The sequence below is a fragment of the Lepisma saccharinum genome, chromosome 17 (assembly GCF_977018435.1).
Source record: "Lepisma saccharinum chromosome 17, izLepSacc3.1, whole genome shotgun sequence".
In the NCBI taxonomy this organism is placed as follows: Eukaryota; Metazoa; Arthropoda; class Insecta; order Zygentoma; family Lepismatidae; genus Lepisma; species Lepisma saccharinum.
The window spans coordinates 44971501-44990944 of NC_139245.1; the positions used below are offsets into that span (position 1 = coordinate 44971501).

Sequence of the window (19444 nt, forward strand, 5' to 3'; positions counted from 1 at the left end):
AGACAAGATTTAGATCATGAATCGTTTTAATGCAAGGGAGCACAAAGTAGATATATTCAGATAACCCTTTACATTTCTTTGACCAGTCAATGTTTGTACCTACTTCGCTAGCTTAATCGCGCCTGCATTGAGTGCATATGGATATGCGATGAAATATTGAAACAACCTTTAAAAAATGCCTTAGCCAGGATTGCTATCGCAGAGCATCTGCTTTGCATCTCAAAATCGTGTTCCTTAAACTGTCACACATTGAATTCCGACCTATCGACAGATTTTAGGAGCTTTTTTCTGATGAAAAAAGGCTTCACCTCGTATAGGTAGATATTTAAAATTTGGCGCGAAAGGCCATTTATAGTATTCTACATCTGACACCAAATAACTCATGAAATTTGAAAACATTTTTATTTGAATATGTAGTTGCATTTTACATACATTTAATTTTGGTTAATTTTATTCCTTGTATGGTCCTAAATGCGCAGAAATGTAGATTTTTCATACACACCTGTTTTTACATGTAATTGCTGTCGAATAGAGTTTGGCGACCAAGTTGCCAACTTTGGCGCCAAGATATGCACCAGTCGCCGAATGGCACCTAAATATCGAAGTGAGGTTTCGATGCCTTCTACTTGATCCAGTACTGTGCTTTTTCTCCTCATTGCATTTCCAAAATAGTGATTTACTCTTGTTTCATCTAGTATCGATCTAGTTCTAGAGGCAGTAATGCTGTGTATATGCAGGGTGTGTGTTTCCATCACAGAATGTGTTGGTCTACGGTTTTTCGTCCCTAGTTGGAGTTGAGAATTGGAAATTGGGAGAGAGGAATCTGAAATAGATGGGGAGGAATCAAGTCAGTGTTGACGCGGGATTTTTTTTTTTTTTTTTTTAAAGAACAAAAATTCCTGGAGATTTGAACATCTCGGTCTTATATCTTAGGTTAATTTTTAACTGGGAACAATGAACTTCATCCATTGCCCAGCTTTCATCCACAGCCGCTATAAAACAATGTTAAGTATTGTTGTCAAACGTTTCCTCAGAATATTTGTCGATTAGCTGTCTGATTCATAAACGTGTTTTCTCTCAATTTTTCAATACTTCCATTTCCTCAAGCCGCCAGGTGTTCCAGGTTCGAATCCAGTCCTGAGCCTGGGTGTCCAGAGAGAGTGAGTGTCCCTTCATCAATTTTATCATATCATTACTCATCCTCATCTTCGCGATCGGTCAAAAGCGGAAGAAAAAGGGAAAATAAAATAAAGCAGATAAATCAATCATCCCCTGAAGCATGTATTTAAGTCCTGTGATGTTGGTTTTTTTTCCATACCAATGAACATAAGTAAACGGAAATAATTATAATTGCTTATTCAGGGGTCTACCAGTGCAGAAATCAACAGGTAGGTCGAAAAAGAAATGCTTGTCAAGAATTTTTACTATTTGTTACAGTATAGTGAATTTACATTGTTATATTGGGATTTGATAAAATTGAATATTTGGATATCTAAAATTGTATTGAGTTCTGTTTAAGATGTTTTCACTTTGTTTTTTAAGAATTGCATTGCATGCTTTGCTACGTCTCATTCGTGGGTAAGATAATGTAAGGCAAGGCCCCACGTTGGGCGCCACTAATGCTTCGCCCCTGGTGGGTACGTATTTACATGTTATTTACCACGGCTACAGATATCTTAATCTCAGGGGGATAGGTTCTTTGTTTGAGAATTCCAAATAAGAAAGCGTTTTATAGCCAAGAGGATATAGTAAAATGCGGATCTATATTCTGAGAGCTTGACAAAATACAGAGAATATATATGTATTATCAAAAAGGCTTCTTCTTCTTTTAAATGGCTTCTTCTTCTATTAAAATGCTGCTTCTTCTTTTAATATGGAAAAAGCTTCTTCTTTTATTATGGAAACGGCTTCTTCTTCTTCTAAAAGGCTTCTTCTTCTTTTAATATGGAAAAGCTTCTTCTTCTTTTATTATGGAAAGGGCTTCTTCTTCTTTTAATATGAATTTCTTCTTCTTTTATCATCAAAAGACTTCTTGTTCTTTAATTATCGAAAAAGCTTCTTCTTCTTTTCTTCGTTTAATTTATTATCTTCCTTTAAAGCGTAATCTTATTTATGTGCTCGCTTTTCCCCCCGCTTCTTTGTCAAACAATACAAGCTATACTTGTAGAAAGAGTAGGGTCGACTAAACTGACAATAGCGCCACCTCCTATTTGACGACCAAAGGGGAATAACCAGGATCGCTAATAACAAGCGCTGCCAATGGCCCAGTGCGACTAAGAAAAAGCGCAACCGAAAAGTGCTTCGGGGCGTCTAATTTGACACAGCGCCACCGGGGACAAACAAACAAAAAACTGACCATGTTCTCCTCGTCAGAGATATAAAGATACATTTCTGAATTCGTTATCTTACTTAATAACTTCCCTAAACGTTTCGTATGCGACAATATTCTTAATTATTTTAATTGACTATATACACCATTCTATTTACTTCTTCTATAGTATTTAGACTCTTCTTTTATATATTTCTCAATTTACTAGACTATATGTAATCCCTCTTCTCCGCTCCAAGTTTTTACAATTGCCTTTGCTCCTTTTATATAGCGTGCTGCCATCTCTCGTCGATTCCGAGAAACCATTCCTCCTTGCAACATTCATTGTGTTGTCGGCACTGGCACGTGACAGCTTGAAGTTTTGTAAAAATATTGAAGTAATGGGGCCATTTCCCCAGCCAGGATGAAGTCTGAAGCATTAATTTTTACATGCATTAATAATTTAAATGAAGCCTGAATCTCTATAAAAATATATATTTTCTTAATTTGCAAGTATACCTAAGTAGGGGGCGATTAAATAAATGTTAAGAAAAAGGAAAGAAAGGTCAAGAATTTTGGATTCGTTATTTTGGTATTGTGATTGCTGGTTTCAAATTCTTAAGGCGAGGGGAGAAAAAATTGGCAAGTGGAAAATTTTACCCCTGAAAGGGTGAGATTAGTCCATGTTGTGGCAACACTGGGAGAAGGTTTGGAGGCCATTTGGAATTTGAAAGTGCGTTCCGTCCCAATATTACCGATCCTCTTTCGCTTAGACTGATCTCGTGTCTTCCAGTACATTCCACTCCTTCTTCCTCCTTCGGCATTTCTACAAATCGCACCATGCTGCGATGCATCTTAACCAAAATCCATGCAAGCGACTCTAATTTGCGAGGAGACTCTGGTTTCGAAGGAGGCTTCTCCTTTAACTCAAGCGCTCTTCTCTCTCCGTGCACAGCTCTTATTTGACTGCATCCCCTCGCCAGCTCACCCCATGCAGCTTCCCCCTAATTCTCCCGAACCCCTCTATCACGGAGCATGGCTTTTATGGACACGTCATTCCCCTAGAGGCGGGGCTTGCGGAGTGTACGTATGTATTAGCGTGCCGTTCTGTTTGCATGTTGGGCCGAGGGTAGGGTGGAACACAAACTGACGCAATTTTCATTACCTAAGGTAAATAGCGACTGCTTGTTTCCAAACCTCCATCCCTCCCTCTCTGTCTCTCTCTCTCTCTCTCTCTCTCTCTCTCTCTCTCTCTCTCTCTCTCTCTGTGTGTGTGTGTGTGTAATGGCCGTGCCCAAGAATTTAGTACGGTTGTCTTTTCTGGTAGTGTCCGTTCGTGATTCGAAGTTTTCTATAGGTAATTACAATCTGCACACGGCACTGTTCGTGTGTATTTTGCCCTTCTCATCTTCGTGCCTCAGACCTTGGGAAGAAGGTGGTTTCATCCAGAATTCGTCATTCTGTTAGGGGATGTAACTCCATTTTATGGGGGTGAAAGAGTAAATTTAACACCATATGGCCCATGCCTTTGTACAGTCAGATAAAATCAGGTTATTGGTGACCCTTTCACGAGGCACCTAAGTGTCAACCTCTCGTCCACGTAGTGCACGCTGGATTGCATTTTGTAGACGACCGAGGTTCTGGCGTCTGGACTCTCATCCAGTACAGGGTGGCCCAAAAAGGTGTTGCCACTTATGTGGGAGGTTGAGTATTTCGTTGTCATTATGTTTGATTTGTGAAATACGTCAGCTCCATCATTCAATAAGTGAACACCTTCAACTTGGGCGCCACCGTTCTCGATGCACACGTGCACCCGTTCAACCTGTGACACATAGCGACAGGCACGGACTGTATCACATTGGTGATTCGCTGACGAAGGTCTTGCAGGTCCGTTGGTTTCACTGCATAAACACGTTCCTTCACCATCTCCCATAACCAAAAGTCGCACGGCGTGACAGCAAATAACACAAAATATAAACATAATATCAATAACTCAATCTCCCATATAAGTGGTAACATCTTTTTGGACCACCCTGTATAATACTCTGTGGGAGTGTGTTTGAGTGTCCCTTCATCCATTTCATCTTATCGCCTTTCATCCTTATCTTCGCAGTTATCCAAAAGTGGTAGAAAAGCGAAGTAAAATAAGACATTCAAGCAAGACAGATAGAATTGCTCTTGTGGAATCATCAAACCATACCATAAAATTCCTATACTTGATATTCCTTTTTGGCAGGCGGGCCTGGTTATAGTAAAAAGCAGGAGGCGATATACGAAGCAGGGTTGTTTTTCAGGACAGGGTGTAAGTTGCAGAAACTGTGGGGTGTTTTTCAGTAAATCCATAACAACGGCAAATTTACATACTGTCCAACATTTCAGAGGATGGTTGGAAGGATGTGAATAGATCACTACTTGGGAAGTTCTGCTGTTGCAAAATTTGGTTCCAGCAAATGAAAGTGTCAAGTTCTCAGCCCACTGTTGCTGTGAGGAGACATACTGTTAGTATCTCTTGTCAATTTATTGATAAAAGTTCTGGGGTACGAATCCAATTTTCGCGATTTGAGTAACGGAATTCCTCAGGATGAGGCTAATTTTGTATTCGCAAAATGAGCGAACCGTGAAATTTTAGGTAGATCAGTCGACGTTTAATTTTTTCTTATTTTGAGCCGAATCTGAATATACTCACGAATTGCAAACAAGTATTAAAGGTATTGAGCACGCATCTATTTGAGAAAGAAAGGGAGAATTCCATTGCAACAAATACGTTGACTTACAGGTTAGAATCCCTGCCTGGACATGGGTGTTCTTTGTGAGGGTCCCTTCATATATTTCATCACTCATCCTCGTCTTCGCGATTAGCCAAAAGTGGAAGACAAGCGATGTAAATAATAACGAAATCAATCAATCAGTTACATGTTACAAATGAGAAATTAGTTGTTTTTTTAAATATAAATATCGTGTTGTATCGTATTTCTTTATCTTCAGAATGCTTGGAATTATTTGTCGCATGCATTGTGCGTTGCCACTGGCAGTTTGAAAAACGAGGGAAGGGGGGGGAGTCTCCCGTGCTGTTATTGGAAATAATAATAATCGAGAAAAGCGCTTGGCGTGACTTCTGTAAGGTCCGAAGTGGTTCAAATCAAGAAAAATACAGCAGCAGTTCTGATGTTATACAATGTCGTTCTTCCTTTTTTGCCCTTATCGACAGCGAGAGATGCTGCATTTCAATATTAGAATCACGCGAACATGAAAGTTCATGCAAGTTCGAAAACATGCAATCTTTTGTGTAGCGACCGCATGTACTGCTGACTTCCGATTTGCTCACACTGACCGAGCATCAGTCTCCATTTTTCCAAGGCATTAGCTATGCGTCACTGACATCGCTTTTCCTGCATGCGCATGCTAGCCGTGCTCGTCACTAATTGTGTCTGGGCTAGTAAGTAGTCAGTCAATTTGCGCCACCTTAAATTTTCATTGGCGGCATTGGTAATTTTGTTGGACTTGAAATCGATAACATGAGCTTGAGAGATTCTCGGGAAATGTCAAGGTTCTGCTGCATTCAAGCTGTCTGCAAATTAAGCGTCTTTCAATGTTTACATAGATGCCTACTATTTTTTTTTCCGGCTCTAAAAGAAAGCGGATAATGGTTCAACTTCGTTGTATAGGGTGACCCTTTCCGAAGACACCAAAATGTCAACCTCCCCTCAACGTATTACACCGTGGACTACATTTTGCAGACTAACGTAGCTCTGGCGTCTGGATCCACAGTCAGTATAATCCTGCGTGGTGCCTGTCCATGAGTGTTTTTTTATTATTAATTGAATTTAAAATTTTGGGTGCGTCAGCACTAAGGCCATTGTGCACCCGTCACGTTATACGGGGTCGAGCCTCTTACCATCACTAAAATAACATAAATGTAATGTCGTGTAATTAAAATATTAAAACATCCTGACTTCGATTAAAAGCTGAGGCTGTAAATGGGCACTCCGCACACACAAGGACAAAAAACAGGACAACACACAGAATTATACTGGCCATAGGGTCAGACACCTTGTTACTCGATCATTCATTTCTTCATACAAAGTTTATCTCATCAATTTTCTATTATATATACAGAGAGAGAGAGAGAGAGAGAAGGGGTGGGGGAGAGTGAGTATCTGTGTATGCACTAAAGTGAGAAGAAATGAAATGAAGAATTTTTTTTCTCGGGTTAATTGCTTCAGCTTAGGAGTAATATTAACAAATGAAAATTATATTAAAGAGGAAATAAAAAGTAGGCTTAATTCAGGAAATGCATGTTACTGCTCTCTTCATAAACTTTTGTCTTCTCGTTTAATATCTAAGAAACTAAAAGTTCAAATATACAAAACAGTAATTTTGCCTGTAGTATTATATGGGTGTGAAACTTGGTCCCTTACATTGAAAGAGGAACATAAATTGAGAGTATTTGAAAATAAGATCCTTAGGAAAATATTTGTACCTAAAAGAGATGAGGAGACAGATGAGTGGAGAAGGTTACATAATTTGTATTCATGTCCAGATATTATTAGAATAATTAAATCAAGAAGACTTAGGTGGGCAGGCCATGTGGCACGAATGGGAGAGGAAAGGGGAGTTTACAGGATTCTTGTTGGGAAACCTGATGGTAAGAGACCTGTAGGAAGGCCAAGACGAAGATGGAGGGACAACGTTGAGATGGACCTAAAGGAAATCGGTAGGGATGGAAAAGAGTATATAGATCTTGCTCAGGATGGGGACAGATGGAAGGCCTGTGTTGCTGCAGCCATGAACCTTCGGGTTTAAGAAGGCTAGAGAGTTAGTTAGTTAGTTAATTGCTTCAGCTAGATAATTGGTGGCGAGACGAAGTGAAACCTCCTGTACCAAATAAAAATTGTTTTCCTTTCTATAATTTTGAACTTGCCACCTCTGGCTTTCCAGCGGATTGTTCAATGTTCAAGCATACGTACCGGTGGAAATTGCTTATAGTATCGATATGGGCTCAGTATTCGTTCTATTCGAGAATGTCTTGTGGAGATTCTTGGTATGATTTGCTTTTAGAGATGCAATGAACGAATGGCTGTTGAGGATGCCAGTCAGCATCTCGATTGTGCGCTGGCGTTCTTGAGAGAGAGGAGAGGAGAATTGCAGCATCCCTTTAAAGCGCGTCGATCGGCTGGAGATAGTCCGCCATCGCCATCAATAAATCTTTCCGGCCAAGAAACTCGAGGCCTCATCTGGCATTCCATCTCGTTAGAGGATCCTCCGCAAAGCGTTTCGGAGTCGTGTGGTTTCGTTCGTCCAAGGTTCCCACGTGCCACGTGGCATCTGTGTGAAAATTCTGTGCTAATGCTGCATATTTTGTCTTGCATTGGGGTATTTAACCGTTAGTCACGCTGATGAGTCTTACCCCGCATGTAAATTATGTACTTTGGAGTCGGCAGGCGTGAATTGTTAATTTATTACCTTCTCCGCGTGCGTCCGTGTCATATTGTTTATCTTTAAAGGCCCTGTTCAAACCAGTAGGTTCCCAAATTGTATGCATAGGGTTTGTAAATAAAATGTTGTTATGAAGTGGCATGTCCAGGAGTATCGTAAGCGTAATATGGGCATAAGAGGAAAGAGAGGCCGACCTCCGTGGTGGAGTGGTTAGCACAATGCTCTACGGCGTCAGAGCTCCCGGTTTCGAATCTCACCATGGGCATTGAAGTTCTTTGTGATGCCCCTTCATTAATTTCATCATTCATCCTCGTCGTCTGCCAAAAGTGACAAGAAAGCACCTAAATAACAAACACCAAATCGAAAGGGTGTGCATATACATGTTGGAAATTTGAGTAAATGGATGGTACGCCACTGTGTGTGTGTTTCGATGGAACTGAACCTTCTGAGCGGTGCGTTTTGTTTGTAAAGTGGGTTTACAAATTATTTTCATACCTATTCTTCCTGGTCCGCGTAAGGCTCTCGTTTTTAATTATCTGAAAACATTTAATATGGATTGGAATGGATTGATTTGTTGTTTTAAGTCCACTTTATGCACAGTAAGGCTAATCGGGACTGGACCTACAGTTTAAAGTGGGATCCGAGCCACTATGTGCCTTCACCGGGAATCGAACCCCGAACCCCTTGATTACAAGGCGACGACGCTACCACTGCGCCATCGGGGGGAGGCCGCACATTTAATATGGATTTGTACCCATACTACTTGCGATATGCATATGTTGTTACAGCTTTCGCAAATATTCGCTCTTCATAAATTTACAAGCATGTGAATCAGTAGTGTTTACGGGAAGTAGCAGTTTACCCGGAATGTGCATAAAAACACAATTTGTGGAGAAGTCAAAAGCAGGGTTGATAAAGGTCCAGGGACCCATAAATTTTGATGTGTTCTTTTAGGTTCCGCTGCGGAACCGAAACCTTTTTTCTCGCACAATTTGAATTCGGTACAAGTTGCGTATTGTTACATTGAAAATAATGTTCTTCGACCGTATTTAAATTGATCCGGAAAGAAAGGTTCCTGGACCGTATTTAAATTGATCCGAAGTAAAAAATTGGTTCCTGGACTGTATTTAAATACTTTATAGAAAGAAAGGTTCTTTACGGTCCAGAACCTATTTACCCTTGCTGATTTTCTCTCCTGGACCGGAATTGAATTTATTTAAAATTCCTGGACCTTTAACAACCTTGATCAAAAGTTGGTGTAGAGTAATGTCATGTAACTTGAGAACCGAGATTGTCACATTTAAAATATAATACGTTGCATGTGATTGGTCTGTCTGTTCAGAAACCCAGAAGGATGGCGGAATGAATGGCCATGATTAGAAGTACCAACCAATATGTGCCAATAAACTGGGGAAAGGGAGGGAGGACACGAAAAATCTCCACTAAGGATAAGTACGGTAATCCATTTGAATTTCCAAATGGCAGCATATGTCGATACACGAGGCCAATAATTGCATGTGCTAATGTTGCATCATTTCTCCTAATGCCATTCGATCTTGCATTCACAATAACAATTTTGTCTGTATGGATACTTGGGGGAGAGGGCTAGTCGTTTGGCTGAAAACGGAAACTCGGCACAACTGTGATAAGTGAATGCTCGTTAAGAGAGCCGTACCGAAACCTTTTTTTATTAAAAATATGTAATTTATGGTATACCGAACATTTTTCCAGATAAGGTTCGCATCAGGTGTTAGGAAAGAACTTGTACTACGTCATTATAATTTGTAAGAGTTGATATCTTGATTTAATGCTTTACTTTTAATGCTTTACGGGCATTTAAAAGCCCTGGATTAACAATCCAGCGGATTCTCGTTACTTTTCTTACGCTGTTAATCTGTACCTACGTGACAACTGCTGGAGAGAGAGAGAGATAGCGATTGTCTGTTTTTCTTTTCTCTCCCTCTCCAAACACAAAAATGTAAGGAAAAGGTACACTATGGGTCTGTCTGTCTGTCTGTCTCCTTCTCTTAGTCTCCATCCCCTTACACACTCGCTCACTTTTCCCCTCCTCTTTCTATCTCCCTGTCTCTCTTAGAAACAGACAGAGAGAGAGAGAGAAATATGTTGTACCTGTGCCTTGCGTTTACACACTGTTCGAAGTTTGCCTAAAATTTACCATGCCGTTAAAAATTTCACAGCCTGCATGTTAATTAGAAGAACGGCACACAACCGTTTATTAAAATTTCAATATTTTTATCGTGCATAAAGATTATGATTATAAATTGCAGTTGGGTGTACATTAAATATATCTTTAAAAAATGAATCATTAAAGTTGCACTAATTAGGTTAACTAATACTATTTTTACTTTTTAAACTGTCATGGACATTTTTACGGTAATTCGATGGCAACGGAAATTGACGGTTTTTGACCGTCAGTCAAGTTTTACAGTGAGATTGTGGCCGTCAGCATTAGTATTTCCAAAGAAAGATTTCCGTTTAATACTAAATATATTTTACGCAGTTATTTTTAATGCAGAAGTGTATTTTAATACCCAGCTGCAATTTCAATCGTGTTCTGTTTGCTTGTTTCTTATGTGTTTATATTTTTACCATGAAGTATTATTTTTGTGAATTGCTGGAATACAACCAACATATTTTAATGTGTGAGACCCTGAATGTCAATACGTACTGTAATAAGTTGAGTGGAGAATGGCGGCGTGAGACCGTCAATTCCCGTTACCACCCAACTACCGTAAAATGACCGTAACCGTTTTTAAAGTATTTACAGCCATTACATACTTAGCGCTATTTTATTGATACAGTTTTAGAAATATACGAGAGAGACTAAAATGAAAACCTTAAATGGCCGTCAGAAATTACGGGACAGACTGTAAACAGCTCAAATTTACATGAAGTGACTGTTATTTACAAAACATCCTCAAGGCTGCAACACTGATCAAGTGGGCTTCACAACACAATTTTTATCATTTTAGAGATGGCGCCTCCTGCGTGCACATGCACCAGCGAAGAGCAGCAGTTTCTTTCCCCCTGGAGGCCTAGAACTTAATAGACATTCTACAGCAAATGAAAATTCAATATCTTTCTGCATGCTTAACACACCAGCAAGTTTGCAAATGTAGGAGGAGTTCGACAATGGCCTCAGAAATGGGTGGAAAGACCTTCGCGATGGCTCAAAAGTAGGTATTGGAAGTGGATGAAAAATTATTATTTTCTGAGCCATGAAAACAATGCTACACCTGATATCAGTCCCATTCCCATAAATTAAGACCAGAAAACATTGTTTTCATTTTGCATTTTTCGGACTTTTTGGCTTTTAGATCATTTTTCTCTATTTTTTGCCGTCTTTATTGTATTTTTCTTCTTTTTGAGATTTATTTTTCTTCTCCCCTGTTGTTTCGTGAATTTTAAATGCATTTGCTAGCATAATTTATGTATTTAAATTTCCTAACAGAGTCTTTTTAGCATGTTCGCCATACGGTAAATGGAAATGTATTTTTTAACTGAAAATTTGGCAATGGATTAAATAAATAATTTATTGTGGTACATTTTTTTTCCTCCAACACTTAAATACTTTGTGCGAAGCCTACTTTGAGGTTCCCTTGCTGGCCACTACAATCGCTTTAATCTTGGATTTTATTCACAATATAAAATAAATTATAATCTGGTGTACGCGTAACACAACTGTATTTTCAGATGCTGTCCGACTACTATATCGTGAAAGGCTCACTCTGAAATGAGGCGAATGACTTACACAGAAAAGTCTTGAAGTAAAAATAAAGAATACAAACTACTTTATCGCTGAATTGTTTTTCCCCTTTGCTTAAGTAGTTTAGAACACCAAACAACTGTTTTTGTTCATCTACTCTGTTCTAATTTATGAAAGAAAAAAATTAAGCTATCATTTTATGTGAAAATTATTTTTAGGTCATTTTTTTTACCAATTTAGATAATTTTTTTAATAATTTTAAGGTCATTCTATCGGTCAATGTTTTGAAATTGTTTTAGGTCATCAACTTCCGAGCGCTTCTCTTAGAAGTAACTGCACAATGCATTGCACATAGATTAAAATCATTCTTCTTCTTGAGGCATACAGGCACTAACTCAGAGTTGGAAAATACATGTGGATCAGGAATGGGTGTATCATAAAATGCAACAAACTTGTGTAACTTTACTTGCAAAAATCTACTAGATAAGGAAAAAGAAAGTACGGTTTTCATTTGACGGTTCCTAGTATTTAAGGTGCACGGAACTGCAATTTATAGTCGAAATCTATCTTTATGCATGTTATGTAATTTAGATAAAAACTGTTGCATTTTTGTAAATTGACGGGCAGACTTTAATTTTCAAGGTAATTTCTAAGAGTTTGTATCTTATTTTCAAGCGGAGAAACCATGCGAATGACTACTAGTTTCAGTGAAGGAAAAATCTGAAATTATACTTCGTTGCATCAAGGAGCGTAGTCAGCCATTTTATCTATGATTTGATCAGGTAGAAGCAATAAAATGGCGAAATGTAATGACGAATGGCTAGCTGTGTCGCATTTTGGAACAATGTTGGTTGCCCAATTCATTCTTCAACGCCAATTGGCCACCTTTGAATATATCCGCCCTTGCACTATTTTGTGAAGATTAAAGGGGAGATCTCCATTCCTGGGAATAGTTTGTTAGCCCAATGGAAGATTCTGTTTCTTTTCGTGCTCAGCTGCAAGTGAGAAGAAGCATATAATCGAGTCTGGGCAGAATGCGCCTCCAGGTGAAACGCGACCCCCGCGGGTGACTCAGAGCGAGATCCCATCGATCCGAGAGGGGGAAAGGGAGCAGACAGAGCGAGGGGGAGCAGAACCTTCCCCAAAATGATGCCGAAGCAAGTCCGTGTAAATTTCCATACGTCGCAAGGTGGTTTGTTGTCGCCGTCCAGGCAGATTCCACCCATATGCATGTTTCTCCTTAACAGGGCCACTGTTTCTGTCCAGGATTATTTTTTCTTCTTCTTTTTTTTCAGGCTTTTGACCTGTCTTTGCAACATGCAGTTTCCCAAAGCAATAAAGGAAGAAAAGTGGCAGATTGATATATTAAGCGCATGTTGTGAATATGGGAAACGGTCCTAGAAGAATGTCCCCGCTCCAACTGCAAAGCTTTTTCTGTTCGTTTGTGTGTTTGAAAATGCAAACAAGCCGAATTATATATATAGCTTTCCGAAGTAAATATCAAATTTATTATTATATATCGGAATTTCTTTCGCTCCTTAATGTCATTTGATTGATTGATTTGGTTTATTTTACTTCGCTCTTATGCCACTTTTGGCTAAATGCGATGATGGGGATGAGTGATATGATGAAATTTATGAATTGACTCTTACATACACCCGTGCCCAATTCTGGATTCAAACCCGGGAACCCCCAACATCGTAGCGCTACGTGCTAAGCACTGCGCCACGAATGCCGGCTCTTAATGTCATTTGATGGGCCGGGGGTAAAATATGGTAAGTGACATTTTGGCCATTATGAGTTACAAATAAAAAGAGCCTTCCTTCAATTTTCGCTTGTAATTGCCATGCCGTGCAATTTGCATTGGACTTATTGAACGTTTCTGAAGTTTGGTAAACCCAACACGAGAACAATATCTACAGTAAAGCTTCTAATAAATGACCTTTCTGCTTATAAACTCAATAATAACCAAAATGGCACTTGCCATGTTTGACCTCGGAGCCATTCATTTATAATTTAAATTACGAATTATAACAGCATATGCAAATTATGTTGATATGCTACGGAATGAGACAGTTGAGGTTCGCCCGGACCTTTTGCCAACGCCATCGATGCAATTTTCGAAACCTCTCTCCTTTCAGAAAACCGCTTTGATATTCCAAAATCTGAAAGTTTCCAACTGCTTCTAGAGCATTCACCAGAATTTTTCGCTGTTGTATACATATTCGTATTAGTTTTATGGCTACGCAAAGTTGTAAAACTTTCGTGAATATGTAGACAACAGCGAAAGCAGCCCACAAGAAGATTCACGTGAATGTTTTACAAGGATTTCTAAAGTGATGTAATGGTAGAGATCTTGGAATACCATAGAGTTTTTTTTTTTCTCTCGAAAGGAGAGACATTTCGAAAAAATCTTCGCTAGCGTCGGCCAGATGTTCAGCTGAGTCTTACGAAGAGCAAAGGAGATGGGTTTGGAAACAGAGAAAATAGTTAAGTCCGAAACCAACTGTTAAGTAATAATCAAAACCTAATTATCGATAAGAATGTATTTGAATCAGTTTCTAAGGTCAAATACATAGGACTAATATAAACAAACTAAGAATGTATTGAAGAGGAAACTAATAGTAAATTATATAAATAAATGTAATGTGCGTTACTATTCTGTTCATAAATTTTTATCCTCTCGTCTGTATCAAAGAATCTAAAGGTTAAAATATACAAGAAGGGTTCTCTTTATCTCAGTATGTGTGTGCGCGCGCGCAGCTATGCATCTATGGATAAAAGGTAAAGTGTTCCCCTGTGCATAGCACCACGCCATGAAGGCGTATAGGGGGTGTGGGGGTAACGCCCCACACTTTCTTGATCCGGTCGTGAGTGGGGGTGATGTGATCAGCATCACGCCTCTGACCGCCTTTATGGATATCAATTAAAATTCGTCGTCCGTGAAGCGTCCAAATGCCAAAACAGATTACGTACACTCAATTGCCAGCAGTAATCGAGTCAAATCATGTGTAACTCATTTTTGAGCGACCTATATGGATTTGAAGCTATATTTGAAAATTCTAAAGCATTTTGTTTGCAGTCAACGGCGCAGTAAACACATTGAATTTTTATTGGGACGACTGAACTCAATTTTCCCAACGGGCGACTCGGGGATGTTTCCACATGGTTCTTTCATTCAGATGCCGTTTTCAGAGCGAGCGAGATGAGGACCAGGCTCATGTACGGGACCTTACCTCAGAAAATACTTTTTATGCTTTCATGCATGTTACTGAACACATACATGTAATTCTTTTTAAGCCCCCGCCTGTGTCTCCTCCCTAAAGGAAAAGAGGAAGTTCGAATTCTGGCTAGTCATGGGTGCTCTTTTGGGAATAGGGGTGCAATGTACTCAAATGCAAACCTCTCTTCCACGTAGTACAACCTGGAGACTGCATTCTTGCAGGCTAACTAGAGTCTGGCGCCTGAACTCACAACTAATATACTCCTCTCAAGAAGTTTGGAATATTGTTATATTACGCACAAGAAGTTTGGAATATTATTATATTAGGCAATAGGTGATAGGCACGTTGGCATATGTCGGCGAGAGGACAAGAATGTCCACAAGACAAATCCCATGTGTTGTTGCATTCCAAGGCCGTGTCTATCACCTATTGTTTAACGTAAAAATATTCGAAACCTCTTGTGAGGAGTGCATTTTCTTGTGTGGGATTTGTTCGGTGTCCTGTCCTTGTGTGTTTGTGAGTGCATTCATCAATTTCATCTTACAATCATTCAACCTGATCATCGCGAACAGGAGCTAAAGGAGCAGAAAGCAGGAAAATTAAAAGACCATGTTCACTTTAGAATAACGACACCTACTATTCGTTTTTGCTCTGTATTCATTCTGGTGAATGTAATCAAGGGGTCCCGGGTTCCATACCCGGTGGAGGCACATAGTGGTTCGGATCCCACTTTAAACTGTAGGTCCAGTCCCGATTAGCCTTACTGTACCGCACAAAGTGGACTTAAAACACCAACTCATTTTAGTGAAACTCAATACGAGGAAAAGAGCCTCACATGATTTCTGTGGTGTGTAACGTTGAAATGAACGAAGATCACAAAACTTTATCCTGGAAGGTTTGCAGACCGCACAACGGCTGTGTGCGGCCGGTCAACAGATGGTCCAGGCGTTTTCGCACCGTTCTTGAAGTGTCTCTTCACCGATCCTCGACAAGAGGAATAATAGTTGGAGCTACGTTCACGATGTAAGCGCAGTCCTGAAGGTGTATCACTCCCATCAATTGAAAACCAAACTGTGTGAATCATTAGTTTAGCCTTGTTCTCTTCAAAATTTAAACTATGTTTTATTAATAAGTAGGGTCTGATTTATAGGCACTAGAAAGTTGTAAAATAGACATGCAAATAATTTGTGAAAGGATAAAAATAGGCGTTGTAAAATAAATGTACCAAAATAGGCAACGAACATGATCTTATTAATTTTCTCAGATACACGGTTATTGATTTGAATTTTGTTTATTTATTACTGCCGATTTTTGGCCAGTCGCGACGATGATGAATTGTTAATGAAACTCAGAAAACAAATGGTTACATATTGCAGTGTTCTGCGGAAGAAATCTGATAAGAGAAATTGCATTTTAGGCAATTGTGTAACACAGGCACCAAACCTTAAAATAAAAACTGTTAGGCATATTAAGTGTGTTATTATTATGCTTCGAACATGAAACGAATGTAAAACACTAAAGCCTGTGTTTTTATATAAATGAATTAGAAGGGAAAGCAAGCAAGAATCTAATTTGTAAATAGAAATATCTTGAAACTCGAGATGGAATTTAATCATAGCGGAAACGTTTTAATTTGACACGAAAAACTTATTGGAAACGACAGTTTTGTGCCATTGCAGCCGGTCGAGATTAGTTCAGGGTTTGCCCGCGCGAGGCGCCACCGCGGCCGCGTACGGTGGCGCGCTCTGCCTCCTCTCCGCGATGCCCGTCGGCGGGGCCAGTGAGTGAGGCGTGGTGCGGTGACATGAAACTGTCGAGATGAGCGGAATCCCGCAGCAGCAGCCGGCAACCACGACCGCCCCGGCACCGACGCAACCGGGGCCCGGTTCCTACATGTACACGAGCAGTTCGAGCCTCCTGCGTTCCAACTACTCCAGCCAGCCCAGGCCGGCCACGGACAAGACGCGATGGGACGACCTGAACAAGAGAGCCCAGCAGAACAGCACCGGCCCTCCCCCGACCCTGCCTAAGTACACCGGGTTCAGCTACACGGCCGGCTCCAGCCCCGCCTCGTACGGATCCGGGTCCACGTATCGCCTCGCCAGTCTCGATCGCTTGGCGCACAGACAGAGGCTGTTCGAGCAGCACCACCAGCCGAACGGAGATGTTTCGCAGCCAGTAAGTTTCATCTTTATCTTCCTTGCGCGTTAATCTTTAGTGTGTTTATCTCCAATTCATATCAGGCTTTGTTTATCATTTGTCTCTGTATGTGCCTCCCCACCCCACCCCGTGCCGCAGCAGCAGAACGATGCCTAGTGGCAGTGGCGTGCACAGTTTTCGAAAGGGGGGAGGGTATACGTGTACTTTTTTGTAGTAGTAAGTCCTGATTTTGCCCGCAGTGGTAGCGTCGAGATGGGGTCCCGGGTTCGATACCCGCTGGAGGCACATACTGGTTCGGATCCCACTTTAAACTGTAGGTCCAGCCCCAATGAACCTATCTGTGCATAACGCGGACTTGAAACACCAACTCAATCAATACTCTTTTTGCCATCTTTTCCTGCTGTTGACGTTATTTTTTTGGTTTGATTGATTTGGTGTTTTTAAGTCCATTTTATGCACAGTAAGGCTAATCGGGACTGGACCTGCAGTTTAAAGTGCCTCCACCGGGTTTCGAACCCGAGACCCCTTGATTACAAGACGACGACGCTACCACTGCACTATGGGGGAGGCCCGACGTTCTTTTTTATAGGAGTACTGGGCCAAGGGGGGTTATGACTTCCACCAACACCCCTTGTGCACGCCACTGCCTATTGGTTGATTTATTTCACGCGTTTCTGCCATTTTTGGCTAATCGCGACGACGAGAATGAGTGATGAAATTGGTGAAGAGACACTCACAAAGAACCTAGGTCGGGATTAGAACCCGGTACATCGTAGCGCGCTGTGCTAATCACTCCGCCACTACAGTGCCAAGTGTTTACGTAGCTGTCAACTTCCACCCTTACAGGAAGTAACAAATCAGGACTACCCCAACGTAACGCACATTAGGACAATTTCGCTAGCGTTTCTCGCGCTAAAAAGAAAAAAAACAATAGGTTTTGTATTAACCGATTACCATTAAACATCCGTAAACTGTGTATAATAACTGCAAGTAGTGAAATCACTGTAGTCCGCGCATGGAGCAGTCATTAAGAGTCGCAGACGGCTTGGTCTGAAATCGATCCGCATTCATTTTTTTCCAGCAGGGAACAGTACTGCCCCCTTGTGGAATTTCTGAGAAGGATGTAAATTGCAAGCCGTAACTTCCCTTCTCTTCTTTGCATGCGTGTTTGTGTACGGGAAGCTGTATGCTTTAAGGAAGCCACACATTGGTCCTTGTACTTGGCCTAGTATCGTTTATCAGTATTATCACTTATCGTACGGTTATTCACCATGAGGCGCACAGGGTAGCATGACACTGTATTCGGAAATAAAGCTACCTTCGACATTCTTTAAAAACCCAACGCTTGGATTGTCATTTAGATTGTCCCTTGTCTCTGGTTCCTGCAATTTCACCGTCGCTGTCATTTATATTGTGTTAGGACACTGTTGTGTTTTAATCATAGGGTCTCGGGTGTATTTCCCGTTGGGAAACATTCCAGTGCTTAGAAAGTCACGTTCAACCCATCCATGCATGAAGCCAGGGTGGTATTTAAAGGGGGTAAGGTGGAATTCTCCCTGGTTACCAGTTTTTGACACCCGCGGGGAACTATATTCATGTGATTCCTCTAAAGCTTAGAGTAGTGAATGGAATTGGTAATTTTTCATACACCACACTGCATACAAATGTACTTGAAACACACTTTGGCCAAAACGAGGTGCAACATGTTGGACGGGGTATGGACTTTCATGCATATTTCTTTTTTATATTAAGAACATGGATAAATGATACTGGAATGCTTTATTTGTAAATTGGCATTTTTTTGCAGTTCCGTTTATTTTGAAATACCCTGTGCAGGATAGGCGACAGGATTGGGAAGCATCTCCCCAGTCTGCTGCTTTATTTCTTTAAATTGTTTAATAAAAAAAGTGAGAAAACCATAACTAATATCTCATTAAAAACATCGAAATCTCTCTCGTGCCATAGTGGGGTAAAGGATGCAGTGAACACAAAGAATAGAAGTTCCCCGCATTGTAAGAAGGATTTGAACATGACAGCACGGCAGTTTAGCGTGAACTCATCCCTGAGGTGTTTATCCAGATTTAGTCACAAACGTGCTGTTTTCCAGATTGGGATGTATAACTGTTTACAGGTCCCTCGTGGAGGCGAATTCAACCTTGTCCATTTTGAATGTTGTAATCCATATTCCATGATTACGTGTCATCAGCAGATGGTGGATTTTCGCAACCGCGGTAAATTCGAAATGTGACCAAATGCTGCAAAAATAAGTGTATTAGATGTTTAAGACTGCAAGATTTTAAAATCCGCCATAAAATGCTTCCCGAAATTACAATTCCGAGACATTTCGCGCGTAAGTCCTGCACATGCTCTTACATTTGTTTACATATTTGTTAATGCTCACAGTGCCACTTTAATTTTATACGTCCCTTTATAGACATTTTCAAAAACTGAAACTGTAAAGTCCAGAAATCCATAAATTGACATGCTGATTTTTTATAACCCAATTTCTCCATTATAAAAATTTCTTCCATCTCAAAATGCTAGATGCTAGGTTTCTTATTGCTACAAAATGCTAAATTTCATTCTTAA

General features: G+C 40.3%; 1 protein-coding gene across 8 annotated transcripts in view; it reads left to right on the top strand.

Moving 5' to 3' along the window:
* Window positions 1–19444, top strand: part of pnut (septin 7-like protein pnut) — a 244743-nt gene that overhangs the window by 93072 nt on the left and 132227 nt on the right. For 5 of the 8 annotated variants that reach the window (XM_083139388.1, XM_083139391.1, XM_083139386.1 and 2 more), the window contains exon 1: window positions 16467–16873. The exons of the other annotated variants lie outside the window; for them this stretch is intronic. In XM_083139388.1, coding sequence (XP_082995514.1) covers window positions 16514–16873 — 360 coding nt within the window. In that variant the 5' untranslated portion in view covers window positions 16467–16513. Of the gene's footprint in view, window positions 1–16466; window positions 16874–19444 lie in introns of those variants that run through there. 8 annotated transcript variants of the gene reach the window in all.